This window comes from Camelus ferus, chromosome 24 (genome assembly GCF_009834535.1).
Source record: "Camelus ferus isolate YT-003-E chromosome 24, BCGSAC_Cfer_1.0, whole genome shotgun sequence".
NCBI lineage: Eukaryota > Metazoa > Chordata > Mammalia > Artiodactyla > Camelidae > Camelus > Camelus ferus.
The window spans coordinates 1505037-1525873 of NC_045719.1; the positions used below are offsets into that span (position 1 = coordinate 1505037).

At 53.7% G+C, this 20837-nt stretch overlaps 1 protein-coding gene across 1 annotated transcript in view; it reads left to right on the top strand.

The window, feature by feature from the left end:
• Nucleotides 1-20837, top strand: part of PIEZO2 (piezo type mechanosensitive ion channel component 2) — a 280908-nt gene that overhangs the window by 172947 nt on the left and 87124 nt on the right. Inside the window, 4 exon segments of the mRNA XM_032467129.1 lie at nt 13943-14105; nt 16566-16685; nt 19697-19735; nt 20637-20775. Coding sequence (XP_032323020.1) covers nt 13943-14105; nt 16566-16685; nt 19697-19735; nt 20637-20775 — 461 coding nt within the window.

Genomic DNA, 20837 nt, shown 5'->3' on the forward strand with positions numbered 1-20837 from the left:
AGTCACCCGGGAGTTCGCTGTGTAGCTAAGCTGCTTCGTATGCTGCCAGAATCCCGCTGCGTGCGTCTCTTAATGAGAGGATGGTGCAAGGAACCCTGGGAAGATGTAGAACGGGGATCGGGGAAGCCTCTTCGTCTCGGCAGAAAGGTCTGCCTTGTGTTTGGCACGACGCTGCTTCTTGCTCGGTACTGGGAATTTAGACGATTTGCCACGTCGTGTCTTTGACCTCGTTGCTAAGCGGACCAAGGCCGTCTGTGTGGCCTTCGGGCCGGGAGAGCCTGGGCTTATGTGCCCCGCCCCGTGCTGGGGCGGAGGTGGGGGTGAGCAGAGGGAACAGGTCCTTCCTGCTCAAGGGAGGAGGACAGTCCTTCTCAGTGGTGGTTCCAGGAGCCCCACCTTGCACCGCAGCTCTGTCCAGAGGGAGGGACAGACCCAGGGTCCAGATAGGCTGGCTCCCACCTGACCTGGCTCAGCAGACGGGCAGCCACTCAGGTGCTGGCCATTTGGCTTCTTCATCCCATAGTCGGCTGAATGATATCAGCCACGTGCAGCCAGAGGCGCTGGCCCGGGCCGTGGGCTCAGGGCCTGGGCTCTGGTGGGACTCACTCAGGCTGGTGCCTTCTCCCAAGGGGGCTCTGTGACTGCAAAGCAATACAGAGACAGGCGCTTGCTTTCACAGTGGGGCTGGGTTAATAATTGTAATAGTCAAGGTTTATTGGACACTTACTGTTGTCGGGTTCGCGTTAATTCATTGAATCTTCCCAACAAGGTAGATTGTATTACCCCCATTTTACAGACTAGAAAACCGAGGCACAGATTGGTCAAGTGATTTACCCCAAGTCCCATGATGGGAATGGCAAAGCCGGGGCTGGAACTCAAGTCTAGAAGCCCGTGCCCTGAATCGCTCCCTGTGCCGCGAGCCCTGCGGGAAGGCACCCAAACCAGGAGCGAGAGGAGGAGGAGCCGCGGCCGAGGAGGGGTCCACAGGGGACCTGCAGGTTTCGGGAAGGAGTGAACTGCCCCAAATGGAGGACTTGCAGGTTCATTTTTGTAAACAGAGTCTTGAGGCTCCCAACTGCAGAGAGGAATGTCCACCTCCACGAGGGGGTGTCCTCACGACCTGCCTTGTGTGTGCACACTTCCTGCCGTAGACGCACTCTTCCTCGTGGTGAACATGGTCCCAGTAGGTTATTCTCAACTCCGATTGCAGATAAGAACCCGGGGGGGGGGGGCTGTGAAAGTTCTGCCCTGTCAGCCCGCCCCAGCGAGGGGCCAGGTGGCCCGAGGGAAGGCCAGGTGGTGCTTTGGAGGATCCCTGGTGACCCCAGCCAGAGCGGCTGCAGGAAAGGCAGGTCCCAGAGGCCCCGGGCCGCGTCCTCCCCGGGCCACCCCCAGCACCACAGATGGGGCCACCACGTGTGCTTCCATGCCGCCGCCCCTTCCTCGGGCTCTGCCTTGGGTGCAGCCACTCCCCAGCCATGCAGAGCCATGGTTGCCCACTTGGGGCTGAAATTTCTCTGGGAGCAAGTCTGCCAACAGCTGCCAGTAAAGTCACTCCTAAGGAAGCACTCCCAGCCCCCTGACTCTGGGGCTACAAAGTGGGCTTGTCAGAGCTGGCAGGACTGGGTGTCTGCACACCCAGAGGGCAGGGGACAGGCCCCTGCAGGAAGGGTCAGGTCCGCGGCCTGCGGATCCGCCATCAGGGCTTCCGAGTTTGGGTGCACATAGCCGAGGTGCTGATCCCCAAATTACACTTATCCCCGGGCCCTGCCGGACTTGATCCAGAGTTCTCAGAGCTGGGGCCTGGGACGGGGTGTTTTCCAAGTTCTCCAGATGCTCAGGAGACCACAGAGGGAGGCCCCCACACCACACCCCCCCGGGCACACTGAGGGAGTTGAGGAAAAAACAGCCCGAATTCCCCGGGGCCTGCCTCCTGCTTTTGTTCAGTTGTTCAGCAAACGTAATTAAGCATCTACCATCTCTGTTCTTCCTGAAGAAAACGGAACACCTCTGCCCCCTGTCTGGGGCCGCGGGTCTGCACCCAGGCGTCGCTCAGCCACTTCCTGGGAGCCCTGGGCCCTGGGGAAGCCACCCGCCCTGTGTCTGGGCGTCCCCGCCTCTCTCACTAGTGTAAATCTCTGCAGTAGGTGGTAAGAAAGTGACTCAGTCACAGATACAACAGGAAAGCCCCTACTTTCTCCAAATTAAATGACCTGAAAGCTCAAATGAATTATTTTTAATAAAAAAGATAAACCCGCTAAGACACGCATTAACAGAAAGTCTTCTGTCTAAAAAGAGAACTTCTCAGGCACTTCACAGGGTCAGTGTGAATTCTTAACCACCTCTCTGCCTCTTCCCGTGTGGGACCACTGTCCTGGACTCGGCTGCAAGGTCCTGAAATATTCTAAATTATTTCTGAGTCATGAAAAAGAGTAGTATTATTCTCCAAACATCCCAATATTAAGATATACTCTGTTTATTTCGAAACAGTGACTTACAGAAGATACGAGAAACCCACAGATTTTAGCCTGACTCCCCACTCAGTGGAGGCATTGATTTAGTCGGGTTAGACACAGACGTGAGCCTCCAAGTTCCATTTCTGAAGCTGGTTTGACCCGACGTCTCGGGCTTCTCCAGCTCGCACCCCCTTCTAGAGTCTTGGGAAGCTGGCGTTGTGGGGCAGCTTTTAGTGCTTTGCAGCCAAACACACGAAATGCGAAAGTGTGACGGGAAGTGTGACCACACCCATCAGGACAGGTGGCCTTCAGTCACCAGAGCACCCCCTTCCCTGCGCGCACGAGAGCTGACCCCGTGTGCTGCCTGGCGGCCAGCGGGGCCTGGCCGGGCTCCATCCCCATCCCCAGGCCCTGAGGGGGCACAGCTGTGCCTCGTTTCTTTTCGAGGGCTAGACTGGGGAGCGTCTGCTCCAGCCAGCTGTCGGACACCCTTAGACACAAAGCACCACAGCAAATATGTTTTATCACTTTGTCAAAGATACTTTAATGCATCCCCCCCTGCACACACACACACAAGGGAGTTTAATCGCCTGCACTGATGATGCTGGTGACTATCGTCGGTTTTATCGGGAAGTAGAGATGAAGTGTTCGCTTGGAAGGCTGCAGCTGGAGAGCAAGGGTACTTGGAGACCATCAAGCCGCTGGGAAGAGACTATTGGCAGGTTTCCGCAGGGACTTCTGGACGCTCTGAATCACCGCTGTTCAAAGAAGCAGGTTAGTCCTGGTCCATGAATTGTTTGAAACAAGTTTAAACAAGTTAAACACAGAAATTGAGAGGAAGCCTTTAAAACCCAGATAGAAATGTGAAGCTGCTGTGACAGTCAGGCACGTGATCATTTTTCAACTACTTACTTTCGCTGCCTTTTACCAACGTGTCAGCACGCGGTGGGGCGGTATTTTTTAAGTGGCCTCAGAGGCAAATCGGGAAGCACATTCTGGAAAGTGACTGGACTTGCTGTTACGCCTGTTTTCATTACGAAGTGTGTAGCATTTGACTCTCCCCGACACCAGCACCGGCACTGCTGTGTTTATAATTTATAGCTTATATCACTTGGGGTTTACAAATAACATAAAGGGAGAGTAAAAAAGAAAAAAGCCACTTTCCTGAGGTTCTTTGGTAAGAGTTGGAGCAAGATAAGAAAGTGGAAGGGGTCAGGAGGGCGTGCGTTTCCTCGGAGAGCGTGTGGTAGATGACGAGACAGGAGGGAAGGGCAGCGTCTCTGAGGAGAAGGACAGGTGGTGATGACGTGCGATTGATGTGTGCTGGTGACCGCAACCTGGAAAGCTTTCGGGTTATTTCTGAAACAGGGTAAGATGCGAGAACATGAGGCAAGACGGTCGTTCTCTTTCACGTGTGGGCTGCTCGCAAACGCTGATTGCTCAGATTGCCTGTATATACGGTAAATTCACAGTTAAAATCTCCTGCTAACTCGGACAGCCCGCTCCCAGGTAGGTGGGCAGGTGGGTACCATCATGCAGATATGTTTGCATGTTAGGAAGGCAGATGTTGAAGAAAAGATACGTAAAAATATACTGGACTAGCCTTCCTCCATAACCAGAGAGAAAACTAGGCAACACGTGTGGGATAGGTGTTCTCAGGCAGTGGGCGGTTGGCAGCGCAGCATTACAACACCCGAGAGAAAGCAGACAAGCAGGATGAAGTCCGTGCCCCCGCCCCGCTCTCCCCCTGGTGGGGCGTGCCCGCCGCACGCTGTGTGGGGCAGGGGACCCCGGCGGAGCACGGTGGTCTTGCCGGGCTGCCGAAGCAGAGGTCGCGGTGTGAGCGGCTGAAGGGGCTGAAGCTGGGGGCACAGACTGTGGAGAGGAGGAAGGCAGGCGTGGGGAGAGCTCCAGGGGTCCGCGCAGGGTCACCCAGATGCTTTAGCTGAATTCTAAGCTGTGCGAGCAGAGGGGGGGACTCCGTGAGTGGGCAAAGCAGAACTCCTGGGCAAAGACTGAGAACCTGTAAACTCGGTCGCTCCCGGAACTCACACAGGTTGGGAAAACCTCTCACTGCAGGCCGTCGGAGTGGAGCGACTCCTCTCCTGAGGCCGACCCAGCCGTGCGGTAGAGGCTCCCCTGGGCCCACCATGACGGAACTGGGAAACGAGCCTGCTAGGATAAAGCTGGCCTCCAGGTAATGGGGCCGCCTGTCAGAACAAAGCCCAGCACCCTTTAAAGGAGGACACCACAATCCAGACACTCAACAATGCAGACATTACAGCATCCAGCGTCCAGCTGAGAGCGACTACCCGTCTGCAGAGCAAGAAGAAATCAGCCAATGACAGGTGGCCTGGAATGACAAACTCTTCGAAGCAGCTCTTTTAATTGTTTTCAAGCCTAAAGAACTTGGTCGTCATGAGGACGAAAACAGAACCTACCAAGAAGGAAGCGATGACCAAAAGAGCAAGCGGGCCTGGAGAGACGGGAGCAGCCGGAGCTGGAACGCAGGATTCACCAGCAGGCTTACGAGCAGACCACACACCCGAGAAAGAGGCTGGTGGAGTCAGATGTGGGGCCTCAGGAGGTGCCCGAGTGGAAGCACAGAAAAGAGACTGAAAACGATACTGACCAACAGGGCCTCGGTGACCTGGACGGTAGTTTCAAGAGGTTAAGTGTATTAATGATATGATTGGGGTCTTAGAAATGTGTAAGAAAAGTGTTTTAAGAAATAATGGCCAAATGTCCCCAAATCTGATGAAAAATCTAAACTCCTAAATCGAGAAGTTCGAGACCTCTGTCTAAACAAACAGCAAAGAAAAACCAACACCAAGATGTGATGCAGTTAAGTTTTGAGCAGCAGCGACAGAGAAGAACATTAAAAGCATCGCAGTAAGAAGTGCACTGTGTGCAAGGGGACGAGGATGGGGCTTTTCTCCGCCTTCCCCCCAGAAATGATGCCGGTCAGGAGGAAGAGGACAGCATCCCTCAAGTTCTGCTGAAAGAAAGGGGAAAAATCGAGGTGTGATTTTATGTGCAGGGGTATAGGAGGAAATAATAAAGGTCAAAAGGAGATGTTTCTAGGCGAAAACCAGGAGCATTTGGCACCGGCAGCCCTGCACTGCAGAGTATGAAAGGGTGTTCTCAGACTGGAGGAGGTGCTTCTGCGTGGAAGCTTGGAGCTACAGGTAGAAAGCTCTTAAGCTTAGACTCTCCCCTTGCCTGCCTCTCATGAGGTTTTGTGAAGTTACTGTGTCTTGCGGCTACCGTCCTGTGCCCGTGAGACAAAAGGCCTGGAGGTGCGTGTCGGCGTCGCGCTGAGAACGACAGGAGGGGAGAGAGGAAAGCCCTGAGTGGCTGCCCTGAGTCACCCAACCTCGAATGCCTCGTCCTCGGGGGCAGAGGGAGAGCAGGCAATGCCAAAATACGGCAAAGACACGGGCAGTTTCCAGACTGAGACCGTGGGCTAAATGTACAGCGCCTACACCTGCAGCGCGGTGTCCGCACTGACTGCATGAGTGAAGTCTAGAAGCTTCCTTTCTTGATTGACATTTCCAGTGACTCCTGGAAACGCATTGCCAAGTCACCCCTGGGGCCACCCTTGGGGTGATTCTGAGTGAAGGCCATGCAGGTGCTACGTGTAGAAGCGAAGAAATAGCGATTTTGGCTCTTGAGTTCACCACCTATTCCAAGACACAGGACAAGAGCACAGAAGAGAAGCCTAGTAACGGAAGACATTGTGACCCGTGTGAGGTGAGTGCTGCGGGCATTAGGCGCACCAGAGCACCAGCCGCACACAGCAGCGCGGGCGGGCTGGGGACGGGACGGGGTCTATTGGCAGCGATCAGTGGGCCACAGAGACAGTGGCTGAGAAGGTCCCTCCAGAGAGAAGAAGGGCTGGTCCGCCAGGCAGGGCTCCAGTTCCTGTCTCGTGGGATTCAAGCCTGTCTGCAGCCCGGTGTGTTTCCCTGCCTTGTTTCCCCAAGAGTACTGGTGACGATGTCACTGCTCCCCTGAGGCCTCCTGGTACAACTTTGTGGGACAGCGAGGAGCTACACCCTGAGCTGTGAAGAAGGACCGAGCATCGCGCAGGGGTCCAGCTGGGGAGCTGTGTCACTGCGTACAGTCCTGGAGCGTGTTGCCTATGGTGGGGAAGAGTACGCTCAGTGAGAGGGAGGTGCAGATCGTAGCCTGAATGCACATCAGGCCGCTGTTCTGTCTGCTCCTCACTCACAGCACCGAGTCCACGCAGCCTCTGTGCCGTTCCAGCCCTGAACCGTCTGCAGCTCTACCTTTCTGTGAGGGAGAACTTAGTATTTGTCCATTTGGAAAAGAGGCTTAGTGACCGTCCAGCTCCCACTCCAAACCTATTTTACGCGGGGCATTTCCAGCCCCATTCCAACAATTCCAAGTGGAGCTGGCCGGAGGAGGATTTCCAGAGTGTTATGCCTGTAACTCCCAGTCTTCACCGTGTCTCTTCAAGTTGCGTGCCAGCTGTCCTCACTTCCCAGGGGAGGGACAGAGGCTCAGAGGGTAACTGCCGCGTGCACGGCCACATCGCTAGGTGGGATTTGCGTCCGTACCTGGATTCCCGTGCTTTCCATTGATTCTCTGTGGCCTCTGATTTTTTTCAAGTGTGTTGTGACTTCATGCTAAGGCCATTTAATTCCAGGGACGTATTTTAAAGTCAAAATACATGCCACCTGAATCTTTATCATTTTTTTAATCTTTAAAAATAAAACCCATGTTTTGTTACTCTTAGACATACGGCCATCAGGGCAGGGAGAGAGAGGGCAAGGATGGAATAAAAGGAAAAATGGGCTGTTTTTAGGGAGTTGGTGGTGTTCCCCCACAATTCCTGCCACCAGCCTCATCAGGGTTCCCACGTTTGCATAAATCCCCAAGGACCTCCTGCAAGCCGCTGCAGTCACTGCTGGCTTTACGTCCACAGAAACAATTTGTCCCAACGGCTCTTCGCCTTCCTGTAAACACAACCAGCTCACAGAAATGAGGCTCCGCTCCATCTCTGAAGGCCACTTGTTCGCTGACCCTGAGCGCACACCTGCGCCAGGGGAGCATCTGTGACGGGCAGTGACAATGATGGCAGTTAGAGGCTGCTTCTGTCCCGTGAGCCTCCTGGACACCCCCGTGGGGAGTCTGCACAGGGAGCCCCGGGTCTGTCACCAAAGCCCTCTCTAGGGAAGCCGCTTAGCCCCAGAGGGATGGCAGCGGGGAGCCTCCCTCCGGAGGGTGCCGCCTGGCGTCCGCGAGCCCCTGCCTCGGAGCCCGTGCTGGGGCTGGGGCTGGGGCTGGGCTCTGACCACGCCTGGGACCCGCCTGCCCCTGCGCTTCCTCCTCTACCATTTCTTCCCTCCATTCAGGGCCATGTTTATTCCAACAAGGCTCTAAAATTAAAATAAGAAGGCTGTTTTCAGATGTTTTATCCAGATGAGCTTTGCCCCCCAAACAGTTATTTCACCCTATTTGGAAAGAATAGATTTCCTGGCTTCATCAGAGAAATGAAAACCTGCCTGGAAGTTTATGAGCCTAGCCGCAGACCCGCCGCTGCGGTTAGCAAGGGCTCTCCTGACGGAAGGACGCACCTCCCTGCGTCACTGCGAGGGCTCGGATCACAGCGAGCTCTGAGCTTTTGAAAAAAAGAGGCTAAATTTAAAGCATGGTGTCCCACATCACACCCAGGAGGGTGGCTACCATCAAAAAACAGAAAAACATGTGTTGGTCACACCGTGTGGAAATTGGAACCTTGGGCGCTGTTGGCGGGAACATAAAACTGGTGGTAGCCACGGTGGAAGACAAGATAGGTGATTCCTTAAAAACGTAAAAACAGAACTACTGCGTGATCCAACACTTCTACTCTGGGGCATGTGGCCAAAAATGATGAACGTGGGATCTTGAGAAGACCCCATGTTCATGGCAACATTGTTCACAGCAGCCAGGGGGCGGAAGTGCCCATCTTTGGAGAAAGAGGTAAACCCAGGGTGGTCCATCCATCCCGTGGAACATGGTTCAGCCTTGAGAAGGAAGGACATTCTGACACGCGCGGCAGCCTCATGAGCCTGGAGGACCCTGCTCAGTGGAATAAGCCAGTCGCACAAGGACAGACACTGGGGGATCCCACTTACAGGAGGAAAGGTACCCAGAGTAACCCTGTTCATGGGGACGGAGTAGAGCGGTGGCAGGTGGCCAGGAGCCAAGGAGAGAGGACATTTGGTGTCTAATGGGGACAGAGGTTTAGTTTTGCAAGATGACTTGCGCTGGAGACTGGTCATACACGTTGTGAATGTAATACCGCCACTCTGTACACTTGAAAATGCAAGAGGATGAATTTTATGTTCTGTGTGTTTTACCACAATTAGATGTTTAAAGTGTGGTGTGATTTCAATATTACGTATTTCTTGCGAATGACTGGGTTTCTGTCCTACCAGAGACCCGGCAGACGTGGTCTGGAGGGAACCTGGAAGCAGGTGGAGGTTTTATAAATCTGCCAACATGTGCAAGTAGAAACACCCAGCCAGGTCGTAACCACCATGTGTCGTCATGTGTTCTGAGTGCTCCGGGGGGCAGGAAAACGCAAAGCAAGTGCCGCGTGGGAGGCGGACAGATGTCCGCAGGGAGCCTATGGGGCCGCCCGGGGCCCAGGGCCCCGGCCGCCCTGTCGGGGGGGGGGGCCGCAGGGGAGGAGCAGAATTGGTGGCGACAGCTCCCTCCTACAGCTCTGGTGCCCCCTTTTATTAAAAAGCGTGGAATGAATTTCTGTGGGTAGTAATTGGGGGGCAGTGCGGTTGCAAGATCGTGAAGGAATCATCCAGGCTGCTCCGTAGTTTGTGCTCATTTGATACTTAAATCTCTTATTGTTTCCTAATTATAAACCCAGACTCTCAGGTTAAAAAGAGGAGGTGCTTCTTGACCACATATGTTTACTGCTTGGCCCGTCTAGAAGCTGAAGGCCGAGGTCCTTCTGGCAGCCTGTGCAGAACAAAAGTAACCACTTGCCAACGGCAGTATTTTATATTTTTATGGCTGAATAGTACTCCACTGTGTGTGTGTGTGTAGCATGGAAAAGTATAAAGTAATGCCATTTACAGCAACGTGGATGGACCTAGAGATGATCATACTAAGTGAAGTAAGTCAGAGAAAGACAAATACCATATGATACCACTTATATGTTAAATCTAAAAAAATGAGACACATGAACTTATTTACAAACCAGAAACAGACTCACAGATGTAGAAAACTTCTGGTTACCAGTGGGGAAAGGAGATGGGGAGGGATAAATTGGGAGTTCGAGATTTGCAGATAACACACACTACCTATAAAATAGATGAACACCAAGGTCCTGCTGCACAGCACAGGGAACTGCATTCAATACTTTGTAGTAGCCTATAATGAAAACGAGTATGAATAAATAAAAAGGAAGATACATATATATGTACAACTGAATCGCTATGTTGTATACCAGAATTTAACACAATTGTAAACAGAACATACTTCAGTTTTTAAACAAGTGACCGTCTGCTGGGTAGGACCCAGGCCGACTCAGAGACGGCAGAGCTTTCTCGTGGTGCCTTTGCTCTGCCCTTACTCAGGTTCTTTTTCCCAGACCGCGCACACTGAAACATGGACGCTGGGGTTCAGGGGACAGCGGTGTTCCTCTGAAAGTTCCAGGATGCCCTCGTGCATCTGCAGCTCCTCCCCATCGCTTGTTTCTCTTTTTCTTCTTGAAAAACAGGAACTTGACCTGCCTTTGATCCCCACTCCTCTGGTGACCGTGATCGCCTACTATCACTTTATGGTATGACTCTTACTGCTTTTAATTCAACAAAGTAAGTTTGCATTTCCAGTCTGCCCTATCCTAGGCCCGGCCATCAAGGCAAGAAGACAAAACACAAGTCCTTTTTGAAGAAATTAGGATCAAGCTGGACAGAGAAACATGCACCTAAACTAACAGAGTCAGACTGTGACCACAGATACAATGCCAGGAAGCACAGCGCAGGACAGATGGATTCCAGTTAGGAGAAATCATAGAAGGCTTCCTGGAGGTGGGGGTATGGGAGCCAGGCCTCGATGCTGTCGACAATGCCCACCAACAACGGAGAGACTAGGGAGAAGAGGGGCAGGGACTGGCTTTAGCCTCTCGGTTGACGTCTGTACCTGGAGAGGATGAAGAGCTGACGCCTGCAGCCGCCGCCATCACTCAGCCTCAGGGCTCCGACACGGGCACGGCTGTGATGTGATGCGTTCCTGGGCCGCTGGGTCCCTGTGGCCCTGCAGTGACCAGAGGTTGGGCGTACCTAGCAGGCACACTGACGTGCGGATATTACGGGGTGTAGTCGTCCTGAGAGGTGTCAGACTCGGGGAGGCCCTTCCTGGCCTGCTGCCTCGGATTTGCGTTGCTGAGGAGCGGGGGGAGCTCCCCGGCACCTGCACCCCTCGTCCGTGATTTGCCGACCCCAGACGAGTCGCAGCTACCTGTAAGAACCCTGGTAAAACCAGAAGTAGCAAGACCAAAAAGGGCCTGAGATTTTACGGTAAATCCCAGACAGCCCGGGGTGTCTGGGAGAAAGGAGGAAAGGCCTGGGGATGCTCTGGGGGTCCTGGGGTGACTGTCCAGGCGGTGGAGGACAGGAAACAGCAAGAGGCAGGCGGCACGCTGATCTAGAGTTTTCAGAAGGTAACTCTGGCCGTGGTCACATCATGGAGGAGAGGGAAGCTGGAGACCGCCCTTGGGACTGGGACTGTCCAGGTGACCCTGTGGAGCTGCCCTGCAGATGCAGATGCTGGCAGAGAAATTGGGAGCAAGACGGGCCAGGCAGCAACGCAGGAGCGCGTGCCCCGCTCTGCTCGGTCTCAGCTGGGAACTGTCAGTGACTCGGGACCTGTCTCCAAGAGCCGTGAGGTCCTATGATTTGTCCACATGCTCACAGCCCGTCCTCACCCCCAACCCTATTCAACTTTCTAAGGAATTGAATGTTCAGTGACAGTGAGCCTCCTGCCAAATGTACCTGCTTCCATTACCATCGACCTAGGCCCGGGGCCCAACGTGAACAAAGGGCTTCCAAATGCATGCAAAAGAAACCTTGTATCTTTCTGCCTCTAAATAAACAGTAATTGGGGAGGCATTACCCCGTGGTAGTGTCACTGTAACTTCTTGGGCAAAGAGACGTTTCTATGGATTGAAGTAGTCGTTTTAAGGTCTTTTAGGGACTGGTAGATTTTAACAAGATGGACATCATTATGCGGTCAGTTCGGACCCAGACCGCTGTGTGGACGCTAGCAGTCACGCGGCGACCATCGGGGCGGATGGAAGTTAGTGAATACTTGATGATCCGTCAGTAACGAAGTCGCTTTTGGTCTCCCCGTGCCGCCTTCTGACCCCTCCGCAGCCCAGCCCCACGACCTGCAGCACCTCCCCGTTTCTCAGGATTTCACTTTTCTCTCGTGTCCTTATCCACCCTTTTTGGACGGTCCCGACACCCAGCGTTCTTCTGAGTGCCCTGTGCAGCACGCGTCCCAAACACCCAGGGACGGAGGGGGTCTCTGGGACACCTGCTCTCACCAGACTAGCCCGTCACGGCGTTGTGCTTAGACAGAGTGAGTTCCGGGGGGCCGGGCGCTGAGACACCACCCTTCTGTGTCTGGTCAGTGTCGAGAAACAAGCCTGATCACGGAAAGTCTGCAAGGAGGAGGGAAGACAATGAAATAATCCCATAGCTGCATACTGCCTGGCATCCTGCACTGCAGTGCCAAGGGGATGGGAACTGGGAGTGCAGACTTCCCGTCCTGTATGGGAGTTCTCTCTGGTATCCAGCCTCTCCAGACAGACACACACGGGGGGAGAGGGAGAGATCCTAGGTCTTACGATATTGGCCCAGCCCTGTCAGAAGAGAACTCCTCACAGGGCACAACAGTCAGCTTCCACCATGTCCGTCAGTCTGCACACTGGTTGTGTGCATGTAGGACCGACCCTCTACAGTCCTGCGGGAGTGTGTGGAGTCAGCTGGAGTGAGCTGTCATGTCGGCGGGAAGGTGCGAGAGCCGAGGTGCTACAGGGTTCCGTAGGAGGCACATAATTCGGTTCTCACGTAGGTGCAGAGATGACCACCAGCTTTCTGTTGGGCAAAACAGTTATTTTTAAACGGATGGCTGGGTGATGAGGCTATTTCTGTCATGTGGGGCGGGAAGAGAGAGGCTTTGTAGCTGAAACCTATCGCCTGGGATGATCCAGAGATGATCCAGCTCGTTCGATCCTAAACCTGAAAGCTTTCTGTTCTGTGTACTTTGTCCAGGAAGTCTGCGTTTCCATCCAGGACTGCACGGCGACTTTCAGAATCTTCCCCACTCTTGACGGGACAGAACTCTTGTTACCAGGAAATGTTTCTTTCAAGTGATAACTGCAAAAACGCCTGCCTACACCTAGGAGACAAGACCTATAATAGGACAAGTTCTAGAATAACTCGTTTTTCTGACGAAATTAAAGAAAGCTTAGTTTCTATTTAGCTTTCTTTACAACCTGTGTTCCAAAACTCACTGATACCGCACTGGCCTTTTGACAGTTTCATGAGTGAAGAACACGCGGTCTTGGAAAACCTTGTAACTGAACAAAGACTGTGACATAAAAATCAAAGGAAGTTCACCTGTAAAATCTGGGAGCAATAGAAAGACAGGAGATGCACTTAACACGTGAACACTTTGTTCATTTAGTAGAGTCATTTCTAAGAAAAAATTCATATAAAATGACTTTCTAGAAGAATCATATTTTACAGTTTCCCGTTATGTAATCAGATACGTTCTAATTATGTAGTAGAAATCAACATTAAAAATCCATTTCAAATTTCACAATTAACAATATGATGAATTTTAATGCTTTGAAAAAAATCAAATTGCCCATAAATAAAATTTGACAGAAGCATGTCTTACAGAAATCTAGTATCCGCTAGATGGCTTTTACCGCTGAATCATAGAACTGTGTCCAACGTTAATATTTTCCCAGTAATACCGACGCTAACTGAATAGCTAACGTAAAGCCTACCAGAAGCAGTGCGTGCGCACTTAGCAGGGCTTAGTGATCCGTTACTGCACACCTGGCATCTAAGCAACGCAGGGCTTAATGGGGCTGCATCGGTGTGTCACAACATAGATTTCCGATAGGTGGGATTTAGCGTTCGCTAGGAGTCTGAAACAGTGAAAAGGCCATCCGGCTAACGTTGGCATGAATGTTACGCACACACCCTAGCACACGTGTGAGTGATGTAGAGATCCACGTGTTGTGTGTGTGTTACGTGTGTACACACAGATACCATGTAAAGGTGTAGCTGTTCACACAGGAGAGTGCTGAAGCTTTCAGGAGAGGACGGGTTAACCTGGAAGCAGCTCCGGAACACGTTAAGGCAGGCTGTTCCTGTTCCCTTGATGGGGCACAGATCTGTGGTGCATCTTTTTAACATTTTTCTTTGTTTTTGAAACAGGCTGTTTGGTATCAAGTCGGTGATTCAGACAGACTGCTCCAGCACGTGGAAGATCATAGCAAACCCAGAGCTGTCCTGGTACCACCACGCCAACCCCATCGTCCTGCTGGTCATGTACTACACGCTGGCCACTCTGATCCGCATCTGGCTGCAGGAGCCCCTTGTAAGGGTCCACAGGTTTTCATGGTCTGCTCCGCAGAGTAGCCTGGGAAGTCCAGGTGTAGCCGCTGGCCGAGCGGCACTCTGCTCCAGAGTAACTCTAGCGCTCTCGTCGGGGTGTTTTGCTTCTAGAAAGAGCACTAAGCAAATGCAGCTGCTCCAGAGCAAAGACTAGCTTCCCTGGAGTGTCGCCAGGGCCGCCAAGAGCGGCAGGCGGTGAAGGGACGGAAGGCTCGTTTGCTCTGAGCACTTACTTAGTGCCAGGCCAGCTGCGAGGCTGTTTGCATACGTTACCTCATTCAGTCCCCTCTGTGACTCTGAAGACCAGGCGTTGTGCCCATTTTAGAGATGAGGAGAATGAGGTTAGAGGGTACATCACACACTTACTGAACAATAGAAATCGGGTTCAAACCCACGTTTGGCCACAGCCTATTATCCAGGTGACTGGGGTCTACTCAGTCCTCTCAGACCTCAAAGTCCTGCCGACGTGATGGGTGCGGCAGCCCGGCGTGTCCCCCTGCGAAGCCTGGGGGTCAGGATGTGCCCTTCAGCCCGCCGAGTCCCTTTGGGCTGTCAATGGGGTGTGGCCCTTTTGGGGACAGAGCCAGGGCGGGTTGTGGCCCGCGCTTTTCCCTTTCAGTGATGGAAAACTCCGGTCCCTTTAACTTCCCCTCGATGACCGTGAGCAGCTCCGCCTCCAGGCGGTCTCTGGGCACAGTGGTGTAGACAGTCCGGAGCCACCAACTGGTTGGAAGCCACGTCTCGCCAGCGAGGCCTCACTTCCAGCTCTGGGCCCTGATGTGGCGCCGGCCTCCCCTCTTCCATCTGCACATCCAGCTCTATCCACGCCTTCAGTCAGTAGCAAGTATTTCTCAGACACGGACCTGGGGCTGGGGGTCAAGCAGCAGCCCAGAGATGAGGCCCCACTGGGGGAGCAGCACATTTTGCAGGAGAAAAAGCAGCCCCCCAAGAATCCAGGGGCCCAGGTCAGTGCAGTGAGACCCTGAGATGCCCGTCCATCCGCCCCAGTGGACGTGCCCCCCTGCAGGGGCGGGGCCTGCCTGCCTCCCTCCCGTGTGAGCCCCCTCTACTGCACAGGCTAGCATCCTTGTTCACAGGGGCCTCCGTGTGGCTCTCACCTAGACCCACCAAGGGCAGTGGCCTGGTGACAGAATTCCTTAAGGGGTCATGAGGAACCCCAGTCATCTTGTTATTTTTTCCCCCAATTCTGTCCTAAAGTCCGAGTGTGCAGGTAAAACCCTGCCAAGTGCAACCGTGTTCACCTCCTCCACGAACACCCAGGGCACAGATGTGTACGCTCACACAAAACTGTGTGCAAAAGAAATTACAGTATTTTCCAAGCAACGTCTTAACCAGCAGTAGAGGTCACTTCAAGGCCTCCATGCCCATGGGATTCCAGGTGCCCGTGGCGCCCTCCCTGCCGTGTCAGGTGGGGCCTGTGCACGGGCGCTGCTGGGCTGACGCTCAGGGGGAGGCTGTCGCAGCCCCTCAGGGCCCAGAGACTCGGCTCCGTTAACTGCAGGCCCCCCAGCTCAGAAGCCACTGTGTCCTCAGTGGGTGTGGAGAACAGGGTGTCCTTCGCATTGGCATCCACACTCAGGGCGCCTGCATTTGAAGTGGGGCCAGGGCGCAGGGCCTCCTCACTGATGGAGAACAGCTGGCTGGTCGTATCGCGGTTCCAGATGGCCTGGCACGTTTTACCTGCGGTAAAAGTCTACGATACGTGTCTGGGAGAGACAGAGGGAGAGGCAGGTGTCTGGAGGTAACGTAATATGCAGGCTCCCCCAGGGGGCTGGCGCTCCCCGTGGGGCTCCGTGTGCACCCTGTTCCCAGGGATGAAGCCGGAAGACTTGGTCCCCTCCCTCCGCTCTGGCATCAGTAGTGCCCTTTCAGTGGGGCCGTGCTTGTGGGACACCATCCTCAGTCACCAGGCGCGTCCCTGTCCCTCTCTGTCTCGTCCCCCCGGGACCCGGGGTCTGATCCACACCAGCGTCTCACTGGGCAGGGCAGCAGTGGTGCGCGCTAGCTGTGGTCTTGCCCAACGTTGCGTGGAAGCTTGCGGTGATTCTGCCTTTAATATGTTACTTCTTAGTGAACGACTGCCCGTGGCTGGGTTACCCAGCTCAGTGTGACTTCAGTGAGGCGTTTGCATGATTCCTCTCTGCTGCAGTTCGGAGTCCAGGCGGGGGGGGGGGGGGGGGGCTTGGTGACCTCACATGAGAGCCTCTTCCTGTGCTGCGTGGGGCTTCCCAGGGATCGGGGGCGCGCGGTGCCGACGTGCTCAGCATTCACAGAGCAGCATCTTGGTCATTTGTCATACTGTCTGGACAAAGCCCCACCTGTTGTGTACAGTACAGGACAATCGCCTGGGGATAGATGACAAGCCCTCTCCAGGTCTCCTGGGCCGCAGGGCGAGCTGTCCTGTGGGTTTTCTGTGTCTCAGGTGCAGGAGGAGGGGACCAAGGAGGAGGCCGGAGCACTGGCCTGCAGCCCGGGCCCCGTGACGGCCGAGAGGAGGAGGAGCCTGTGGTACGCCGCCCGCTACCCCACCGACGAGAGAAAGGTAAGCCTCGGGGAGAGGGTTCCCATCTGTCTCATGCTTGTGTGACGTTGCTCGTCCCCAGCCGCGCGGTACCTGGTGCGGGCTCAGACGGCCCCGAGTATAGGAGCGGTTTGGTGCTGAAGGCTCGGGGCCAGAGGCCCAGTCAGACAGGGGAAGCAGGGGTTTGCAGGGAAACAGCACGGGGGCCATCAGACCCGGGACGGCACCCTTTTCTATTTCAGGGCTTTGCACTCAAGTCTCCTAACCCTAAAAAGAAAGAATGTCCTTAATTTTTAAAAAAGTAATAATTTTGTATTAGAAACAAACCAAAAAGTGAGGGAGCGTTCCACTGGCCCCAGCGGTGAAGGACTTGGGGCTGAGACGCCTGACAGAGACCCATTCCTCTCTGTCGGGGCAGCCACTGCAGTGACCGGCCACACGGCCCGCAGGGGACAGCAGCCCAGTCTGGGGCGACGCTCAGAGGTGCCCCTCCCGGCCTCGGGGCCACAGTGTGGCTGCAGTGGCCCAAGCACAGCCAGGGCATTTGTAACCTGGTCACTACCTGTTCGCTCGTGACTTTGAACCCCCAGCCCTGCCCAGTGCAGCATCGACTTGTTCAGAGGCCCCCGGGATGTGGCGATGGCGGGTGGTCTCCTAGTCTCAGCCGGCGTCAGCACCTTGCTTCCTCACACGTTCAGGGTTGGGGACTGGATGCTCTGACTTCCTCGCTCAGAGCAGAGTTTCTCAGGGACACACGGTCTTACGTGGTGCCTGATCGTCCTGGGCTGAGAACAGGGGCGACAAGGAATGAACTGCCTTAGGGAGCTGACAGCCACGTGGAGCAGAGGTGCCGCCCTGCGGCATCTGGGCTCCTGGGCCTCCCTCTCATCCCGCCACCGGCCAGGCGGTCCCACCCGCTTCACTCTGCAGGGATGTCACACAGACAGCACGGTAGCTTCCAGAGCGCTGTCTGTGGTCCCCTGGGGATTCCTGAGAGCCTTACCGGGACCCAAAGCTCAGAATGGCCTGTGTGATGCCACTGAGCCCTTCGCCCTTTGCCGTGCTAACCCTTGCTCTGCTGGTTCAGAAGCACGAGACAAGGCCGTGGCAGGATGCCCCGGCCCTGGTCGAGCCCTTGACGAACCAGAAATGGGCATAGCTTGTCTTAGCTCAACCTTGGGGCACGTGCCTTGTTAATGTTCCGAGTTAGAAAAGAGGAGGCCCCCTAAAGTGCCGACCTCGTGAGAAGCACGTGGCCGATTGTGAGAGGACGAAAGAAGAAAAGGGGAAAAAAAGACCTGCAAAAATGAATCTGAAACAATTAACAAAATGGAGCGTGAGGGGAACCAGCTGCCATCCACCAAGCACCAGGTCCACATGGAAGGACAGGTGACTGACAGTTTGGGGTCATTTGGGCGCGAGCGTTTGACAGACAGTTACCTGAAAATAGACGAAGGGATGTGTCCCTTCAAGGCAAGGACCTGATGGCATTCGCTGCCGGTGACAAATGAGGACTTTGAAAATGGGAACTTTAGAAGACTGGCACTTTGTGCAATGACCCGTGTCGGTGTTTGCTAGCACTGCGTCATCCCGGGGGCACGTCCCCAGCACGTGCTGTTACCACACGTTCCGGGTGCAGGAGCCGCCGGGGCACTCGCTGTGACCAAGTGTGGAAGCGCCCTGGGGTGCGTTCAGACTCCGCAGTGCAGCTCATCTCCAGGTCACTGCCCCTTGTCGAGCCTGGGCAAGATCCAGGAAGAGGGACCGCGTTGTCTGCAGGGCTCCTGAAACACTCCTTCCTTCTCCACCTGCATACCTGGATGGAAGGGGCCGGCTGCCTTCTTCTGAGCCAGACGCTAACAGATATGTGAAAATGTAAACCACCGCCACACTTCTCAGTGTTTTTAAAAAAGAGCTATTTGGATACAATTATCTATGTTAACAAGTATTTTTTAAATTTTTTAATGAATTCATAAAGGAATATTTTTATTGAAGTGTAGCCAGTTTACAATGTTCTGTCAGTTTCTGGTGGACAGTGTCATGTCTCAGTCATACACACACATACATGGATTCGTTTTCATATTCTTTTCCACCATAAGTTACTATAAGATATTGAATATAGTGCCCTGTGCTGTACAGTATGAATTTGCTGTTCATCTATTTTATATATAAGTTAGTATCTGCAGATCCTGAACTCCCAATTTATTCCTCCCTACCCCATTCCCCCCCTGGTAACCATAGGTTTGTTTTCCGTGTCTGTGAGTTTGTTTCTGTTTTGTAAATAAGTTCATTTGTGTCTTTTTTTTTTTTTTTTTTTAGATTCCACATGTAAGTGACATCATATGGTATTTTCACAAAGGAATACTTTTAAATGCCTCGATTTGAATTTCTAGCATGGTACCTGATAGGACCTGCATAAACGAAAACTCTTTGGGCCCCTCAGTGATTTTTAAGAATGTCAAGAATGAGTTCTGACCCAAAAAAGTGGGAGAACTGTTAGCTCAGCCGATGCTTGTTACTGAGGGAAGCCCCAGCCGCCCGGCACTAACACAGCTAAAAGGCATAATTGTATCGTAATTCTTTTGTTGTGGACAATTGTAAATCTTAACATAATCAAAACAGCACTACAAATCAGATTTTCTTTACTATGAACTTTCTATGTCTTGTAAAATCAATAATTCAGAATTCTGCAGACGTCTCGAAGGGTCCTAGGAGTTTAGAGCAGGCAGCTCATGCTATTAGAAGAAAACACCTGAGGAACATGAGCACCTTTTGGAGTCTTGTGGGTAATACCTCCTTTCTTACCAGTGTACATCAGAAGCTGGACGTGCTTATGACAGACAGCAGTATCCAGCTCCATTGTTTGTCTTTGTCTCTTTGGCGCCGCAGGACTGTCTTGTGGGGCTTTTGGGCCGCTCCGGCGGGACGTTGCATGGCAGTCCTAACACACTAGAGCGGGTGTGTGTGTGGGAAACTCTGCACAGTGCTTTCTGCTGACCTATTAACGTGCTGTCCTGCGTTGTCTCTTGCAGCTTTTATCCATGACTCAGGATGACTACAAACCATCTGATGTTAGTATACCCTTAGAATTATCATTTCTGCGTGTGCAAGTGATGTAAAGGTGACACCAGTGGAACTAGCCCCTCTGAGTACATTTTCATGGTCTATAAAATGTCCATATGTTTTGGAATAATGTTTTTTGCAGAAATTATATCTGGTTTATTGCTGTTAAAACACTGACTCATATAACATGAGCTCAAGTATAAACATATAAAATGTACTTAAACTTGTAAAAAGCCACGTTGGAGGGTGTATTTAAAGGCATTTTGCTCTGTATATATGCCTGTTCCACGAGTCAAAGAGGAAGGCTGCACATCTGGGGACACACACGTGTATACTGCGTATATATATTCACACGTATATGCATAAATCAAACATCGTAAAGCCAAAGAGACAGAGGGGGCAAAAACCAAGAAATTGCACTTAGTGTCCCATGTGCCGCATCAGGCAGAGCCCCGTGGGGGTGCCTGGAGCCGGAAGCTTCGCTGAGTCCTGGGGAGCCGCCCTGGGAGGGGGCAGGACCAGGGGTGCGGGGCAGCGGTGTCCCGGGCCAGGGCCCGGGAAAGTTCCTTATAGCTGGAGGGACAGTCGGGAGGAGGGCCCGGAGGGCTGAGGAGGAGAGGAGACCAGCGCAGGTAGTGGGGCCCCGCAGCCTCTCCGGGGCTCACACTGGGTGCTGCGGGCGGGGCGCGGGGCGTGCCTGCGGCAGGGTCACGCCTGCATCGTGCTGAGCAGATTTTGAGGAGGGTGTGCAGGACCATCTGGCGAGGGGGCAGGAATGCTCACACCCCACCTTTCCATCGCCTCCGCACTGCCCGGTCTGCTCACCTGGTGGGGTTCCAGGGAGGGGGTGTCCACGCGGGAAACCGGCGCTGCTGTCACAGTGCACCTTTGCTCCGCCTCCCCCTGCAGGGCCTGCTGGTGACCGTGAACGGCAACCCCGTGGACTATCACAGCATCCACCCCAGCCTGCCCCTGGAGAACGGCCCCGCCAAGGCCGACCTGTACTCCACGCCGCAGTACCGCTGGGAGCCCGACGCCGACGCCCCCGGTAAGGAGCCGGGAGCTTCCCCTCCCGCGCGAGCTGCGCACCTCCGCCTGCGGCTCGTCTTT